This window comes from Enhydra lutris, unplaced genomic scaffold, assembly GCF_002288905.1.
Source record: "Enhydra lutris kenyoni isolate GAN:26980312 unplaced genomic scaffold, ASM228890v2 scaffoldscaffold2, whole genome shotgun sequence".
NCBI lineage: Eukaryota > Metazoa > Chordata > Mammalia > Carnivora > Mustelidae > Enhydra > Enhydra lutris.
Genome location: NW_019154086.1, coordinates 8738154 through 8745507, shown reverse-complemented (window position 1 = coordinate 8745507; position 7354 = coordinate 8738154). Strand labels below are relative to the sequence as shown.

Genomic DNA, 7354 nt, shown 5'->3' with positions numbered 1-7354 from the left:
TGTGTGTGTGTGTGTGTGTGTGTGTGTGTGTGTGTGTGTGTGTGTGTGTTTAGAGCAAAATTTGAAGAGGTTATTTTTTGCTATTTCTACTTCCTGCTTTCTCTTCTCCCTTGAACATAATCCTTTAGGGCTTTCACTCTCAGTACTCCATCAAAACCATGTTCTTTATGATCACCAGCCACCCCCACATTGTTAAATCCAAGAGCATGCCTCAACCCTTATGAACTCAACCACTGGGCTCAATTTACAAAGCCTTCCTACCTGCCACATTATCTCCTCTCAGCTTCTGTTGGCTACTTCAGCTTTCTTACTGACTATTCCTTTTCAGTCTTCTCTTCCTACCCCCAGAATCAGAATTTCCCACCCTCTGTACTAATTATATTTTGAGCCAAATAATTTTTTATTGTTGGGATTTATCCTATGAATTGTAGGATGTTGAGCAGCATGCTTAACCTCTACCCACTAGATATCAGTAGTGTACACACCTGCCCTCCCCAATTATGACAATCAAAAATGTTTCCAGACCCAGCCAAATGTTCCTTGGGAGGAGAAATCACACCCCACTGGAGAACCACTGTCCTAAATGGAACAGTGGCCCAGGGCTCAGTGCTAAGACATTTTTTCTTCTTTATTCATATATAGGGTGAAACTGTTTTTCCCATCATTTAAATACTGCTTGTATGCTGAGAACTCCTAAATTTATATCTCTGCCAGTCTCTCCTCAGATTCAAATAAACTACCTTCTCCAATTAACAAATCACTTAGGAATCTCAGATTTTACACAGCTAAACAGAATTTTATATCTTCTGCAAACCCATCTCCCTTCCACTTTTCCCTGTATTAACAAAAACAACCAGTTTTTACCCAGCTGCTTATGCAAGTCCAGGAATCATTTTTTATTTCCCATCTCTCACAAGTGATATGCAATCATATTGGTTCTTATAGTCACATATATCTTGAATGTTTCCACTTCTCTCCACACAGTCCAGATCTCACCATCTCTTTCCTGGACTGTAGTAACTGCCTCTACCTTCTCCTGCTTTTATTATTCCCTTTTCTACTACCTTTTCTCTACACAGCAGCCCAGGTGCTCTATTAAAAATGAAAATTGGATTGCATATGTAATGCCCTGCACAAAATCATTCAGTGACTAATTACAGTATAAAAATCTCATCCATCCTGACTCCATCTGCCTATTGGGCTGTGTTTTCTACCACTGTTCCTTTTATTCACTCTACTCTAGCTGTACTAGTTACATTGTTCCTTGACTAGATCAATTTGTTCCTGACTTAGGACCTCTGAACTTGCTGTTCTTCTACCTGGGTGCTTTTCTCTCACGTGGGCAAGTGACAGACTCCCTTACTCATTTAGGTCTGCTGAAATATTACTGGGTTGAGTAGACCTTTCTGCCCACTCCAGTAAAATCTTACTTCCCTCACCTTCCATCACTTCTTGACTCCCACCTCTCCTACATTTATTTTTCTTCAGAGCACTAATCTCTACCTAAAAGTATATTTCTAGGTGTGTATATTATATATTATTATATATATCTAGGTGTGTAAGCTTCATGAGGTCAGGCACTTTTTCTTAGCACTGCTTTATTCCCAAGGCCTGGAATGGTACTTGATATGTAAAAGATGTGCAGTTACTATTTGTGGAGTATACAAATAAATAATGAATGATCCTTTTTAATTTGGAATACAGATTTGGCTTTATTAAATAATTAGGTAACAAATTCAGCTGGAAGAAGTAATCTAGAAAACAAGCAGATTGTGATAGAAAGGGTTTTGAGCATCTTTCTTTTCTGAACAGGGGTAGATCCAGGTTTAGGAAAGTCTAAACATTACACATTTTGGCACACCCTCTTTAAGGGAAAAAAATAGAACTATAAATACAAACGTAAGTATACATGAATATGACTGAGTGACGTAGATAGTTCCATCACACTTAATCAAAGGCTAGTGTAATGAGCCCTACTAAACTTCTCCGTACCCTGATCTCAAAATGCCCTCTGGCATTCACTTTATCACCAACTGGCTCAAGTGGAAGTCAGTATGGAAAGAGACAAGAGTCTTAACTGTTTGGTTTGAGATATATTACTTCTGCTTATTTTACAAAACAACAAAAAAGACCATGTGAATGTGTTTGTACAGCCCTCTCTGAGGCCTTGAATTCAAGAGGAAGCCCTAAATCCCCTCTTTCTAGGGAAGATACCAGTAGCCCTAAATCTGGGCCCAGTAAAACCAGAAAACTGAGGGATGGGCACGTGTGGATGTTACCACTTCCAGGCACAGGTTCCTTGGCTGCATCAAATATCTATTTCTAGAAATGATAAAAGCAGGAAAATGAGGGGTTCAATATGACTTTTCCATTCCTTTACTCTTGAAAATAAACTCCTAATATACCCTCAAATGAAGGCTTATTAATTGATGTTTCATGGTTGATGATAATAACTATTATTTATTGATTGCTTATTATATATACCAGGTACCCTGTCATGTTTACATATCCTAATTCTTATAGAAACCTGTAAAGTTCTTCCCCCATTTTACAAGTGAGAAAGTCAGATACAGAGAGGTTAAGTAATTTTTCAAGTAAATGCTAATTGTTAGACATCAGTAATAAAAAGAAACAGAGCCTTTTAAATAATTTTCTAAACCAGTGGTAAAAACCGACTATTTTGTACATTTAATTAAAATAAACTTCGGGTTCTGTTCTTATTTGTGGAAATTAAATCCTGACTATTTGGGGATTCAGCACTTGTGATAAACCTTAGTAAGTTTTGGCTATAAATCCCAGAAGACTACTTTGCCTGGCATTAACTGCATTTTTACATAGAATTCTTTGAGAAATAATTCCATTGGCCGTTATCTTTCCTTTCAGGTGTTGGTTTTGTGTGTAAATTTCTTTTCTCCTGCTTTGCCTACGCTGTGTCCATAAATACAGTGTCAAGTGATCTGTCATAACATCTGGTTGGAATGGTTTCAGAAAATAATTATGATTGAAGAGTTATCATTTTTATTGTGTGACAGAATAAAGCAGTCACTAACAACTATATCATTCTAACTAAAAGCATTCTGTGTCATATAGGCTTAAAGCCATCTTTGGGTTTCCAATCTGATAATGTTATCCAAAGGATCATTTTACATGATAATAATAAACATAATAATGCTGTATGGTGTTTTTTCATATTGCTTTAACTTTACTAATGTCACAGATTTCAAATGTAACTGGCTTAAATAATGCAAGTGATTTTTAGTACTTTTTGCCTTACATCTGATTTAGCGTCATGTTAACATAATGCAGTAATGGGTTTGGTTTTGGGTTTCTTTTTCTTTTTAGATGTTTGGAAACTGGACATTTGGCACCTTGGTTTTCACAGTCATGGTTATTACAGTCACAGTAAAGGTATGGTGCAGAGATTAGAAACATGAACACATTTTGCATCTGTGTAACACGTGGTTTGTAGGTAGATAGTTTTCCCTTTTTACTTTTCCTTTTTCAGTCATGAATAATTTCATTGATTGCTATTTTAATAATTAATTTTAATTTTTGTAAAAAAAAAAGACACTTCAAGTTCATTATTTTGGAAAGCCTTAGCTGATTTTTATGGTCAAGTAAAGGTTAACCCCACAATATTCATCTCTGAAATCTTACTTCTTTGTATATAGACAGCATGGGTTGTTTTAGGCCATGGAGTAGAGCATAAAGTACTCATGAAAATTTCAGTGCTGCTTCCTCATAGAAGAAAAACATTATAAACTTGAAATTGTTCAATTCCATACTGGAACCTTTCATTAGTATTTACCTGCTGAGGGACTTTGCCATAGAAAGCTTAGGCACTTTAAATTACTACATTTTATTCTCAAATTTTACCTGAGAGGTTTAATTTAAGTAAATATTTATTATCTTGTATTAAGGATATAAAAAAAATTTTTTTTAGATGGCTTTGGAAACTCATTTTTGGACCTGGATCAACCATCTTGTTACCTGGGGATCTATTATATTCTATTTTATATTCTCTTTGTTTTATGGAGGGATTCTCTGGTGAGTGACTATGTTATAGTTTAATTATATTGATTCAGTTCTGTTTATTGTGATAGATTATATTATGAACAAATTCTGCTCAGAATAATTTTGATGAGATGGGTCTCATTGATAATAAATTTACTTTCTTCAGTTGATCTTACTGATAGGGAGAAGAAAAATTAACAAATACTGAATATCGACTATATTTTACCTCTTTTCTTTGCAGGCCATTTTTGGGCTCCCAGAATATGTACTTTGTATTTATTCAACTCCTATCAAGTGGTTCTGCTTGGTTTGCCATAATACTCATGGTTGTTACGTGTCTATTTCTTGATATTGTGAAGAAAGTATTTGACCGACAGCTCCATCCTACAAATACTGAAAAGGCACAGGTAACCGTTCTTTATATATAGTACCTTTTTAAATTAGAATTGTTCTGTATCAACTGTTCTGTAACAATGAAAAGCTGTCATTAAAATCTGCTTATATCACAGAATAGGAAATTATCCATTCTTCTATCAAGTATTTTGCAAAACAAATATTGTTAAATATGATATTTTTAAGTTGTTTCTTATTTCTATTAATTTTGAGTCCTGACAAATTAATTGTTATTAATGGAACTCCAGATTTTTAAATATAAGACTATCAAGTTAAAAAAAAAAAAAAAAAGACTACCAAGTTATATCCAGATAATAACAGTAAATATGTTTTAAGTAACATTATCACAGTGTTCTATCAGAGGTATATAATTGGGATATATAGTCATGTCTTTAGAAACATTAGAATTCTAGTAATACTTTTTCAGGGTACATTGTTTTCAACAAGAGTATGAAATAAGTTCTTTAACCTAAACAATTTTTACAGAATGGATTTTTGTAAAATATATTTTCTTACTAAACATTTATCAATAAATATTAAGCTACAGCAAATATTAACAGTATATCACATAGTATGTAAGACATAGACTTTAGGGCCTGATAATTCTTAGTTCAAAACCCAGCTCTACCACTTGGTAGCTCTGTAACTTTAGGTCTCAGTTTCCTCATGAGTAGTAAAATTATGATAGAAATATCTATTTTATTACCTTTGTAATGAGGATTAAATGAAATAATGTTCAGTAACAAAGTAGATGCTCAAGAAATAGTAACTATTAGTTGAATGTGCCATTTCATGTATTTGACTTGTACATGGTTGAGATTTTTTGACTTATACAACGTTGAGATTTTTTTCTGCATGTTTGCTATATGCCAAGCAAATTTTATTTAAATTTTGAAAATTTAGTTGTATATTCAAAAATAGAATAACTGTTCCCTAAGTATTTAGTGATCTGAGTTAGGCTTCCTAAAAGAGGTATTAGCTTTGATTTCACTTGATCATGTCAGCATTGCTTTAGCATTTATTTGCCTTGGTAACTCAGTACTAGCCAATATACATTTTAACACCATTGAAACAGCATAGGCCTCTTGAATCCTGAAAAACTTAATTCAAATACAGTTTTACCATTTGTAAAATATATGTCCCTAATCAAGTCACATCCCTTAGCCTCAGTTTCCTCTTCTGCAAAATCAGAATAGTAATTCCTACCTTATGTAATTGCTGAGATAATATAAGCACCCAACCCTGGGCCTGTATGAAGTGAGTCCTCAGTAGACGCATCATAACTGTAAGGACAATAAGGATGTTGCTCTATGATACTGATCTCCAAATGGGGCTAGAGAAATTTGCATAACTGATTACTCTGCCTATGCATATATTTATATAAATATGCTACTAACTTTTCTACTTTGTCATATATTGCTTAAATATATATCAGATAGTTTTGCCTGTATTTTTTCTAATCTTCAGGCAAATATTTAGAGTAAGAGAGTACTATTTTTAATATATTGTCTCTTATACTTTTTCTAGATCTTTAGGAATAACACATTTGTCTCTCCCACTTGGACTATATAAAGTTATATTTCACCAAAATATATTAACTACATCACTTTTAAAGCTTAATTCTTTATAAAAGTAAATAATCAAGTTTATTTACATTTATCTTTAGAAATCTACGTTAGAGCACTTGCAAACTTAGGTGTATTTATAGAGCTTTCTTAATGATAAAAGAAAGTGATATTAGTTCTTGCTACCTTTTCTATAGCTTCTTTTTAAAGGATTCCATAGGAAATATTTGTTACCTTAAAGTGGACCCTTAGACAAGAAAAAGTTAAAAATACTTTATATATATTTTGGTTCTTTTACCAGAGATTAAAAGTGATTGAAAATGAAATGTGTGGTAACCTAATCATTTTTTCTGGGTGTGAAAGCTAATCTCCCTTTTGTCCCACTAAACTCACTTTTAAAATAACTTGCCCCAGATAGATGTTCTATTGTGGTCTAATCCAAGGAGGAAATCTCTTCTTCCACTCAGAGATCTTCTAAACTGCTAAAAGGGTTTTTTGAGGTTTTTTTCTTTTTTGCTGAAACAGTATATGGTCCGTTCATATCCTATGTGTGACATCATTCCTTTGCTACATGCAGTAGTATTTATTATTTCAGACTTATAGCATTACCACTGATTTTAAATGATCAGCTACTTCATTGTTTACCAAAAGTAGCAAGAAAAAAACATCAAAAAAAGAGTTGTCTGCATTTATTTTGAGCTGTTTTTCTCCAGAATAATCATGTGGTATTAAGAGTGAAGAATAAATTATTTTGATAAGAAAACCAACAGCCCTACAAATGTCAGTCATGTATGTGTACCGTGTATGATATTTCCTATCCTTGGAGGAACAAATGTCTTTACAAAGTTTGTCCTGTGTCTGTCTCTTAGGTGATGAATACAGCTCACTGACTTGTTGTATGTACCATCCCTTTTCTGTCCACTTATAGATGTACTCCAACACAGTTGCTTTAAGTGACGAATTCATCGCACTGCAGCCATTGTCGAGGGCAAGGAATCAGCTGAGCAAACTTAGGTAGAGTAGGAGAAGTAGAACCTTGTTAACTCTTCTGCATGCTAAAGGTCAATGAAACAATATTTAAAGATGGGCAGAGGCATGAATTAAGAGTGGGGCATTTTTGTTAGCACAGCTCTGTCTTTAATTTGACCTTTATTAATATGTATATTAAAATTTAAAATATATATCCATTTCTTCTTTGAGAAGAAAATTCACATGAAAATTCAGCATAACAGGACAGAGATCTGTATCTTATTATATGTTTTACACCTTAACTATCTTTTATAGTACAATTCTAATGCTTCTGCTTGTCATATTATTTTCATAACTAAGGATGCTCCTGCATGTTGAGTAACTTAAGCTACAGAAATTCATCATAAAGTTTA

General features: G+C 33.5%; 1 protein-coding gene across 2 annotated transcripts in view; it reads left to right on the top strand.

Moving 5' to 3' along the window:
• LOC111148047 (ATPase phospholipid transporting 11B (putative)) overlaps positions 1-7354 on the top strand; it is a 116303-nt gene that overhangs the window by 90354 nt on the left and 18595 nt on the right. Inside the window, exons 26-28 of one of the 2 annotated variants that reach the window (XM_022504421.1) lie at positions 3343-3408; positions 3944-4047; positions 4256-4421. In XM_022504421.1, the coding sequence (XP_022360129.1) occupies positions 3343-3408; positions 3944-4047; positions 4256-4421 (336 nt within the window). Of the gene's footprint in view, positions 1-3342; positions 3409-3943; positions 4048-4255; positions 4422-7354 lie in introns of those variants that run through there. The other variant, XM_022504429.1, reaches the window with a different exon arrangement.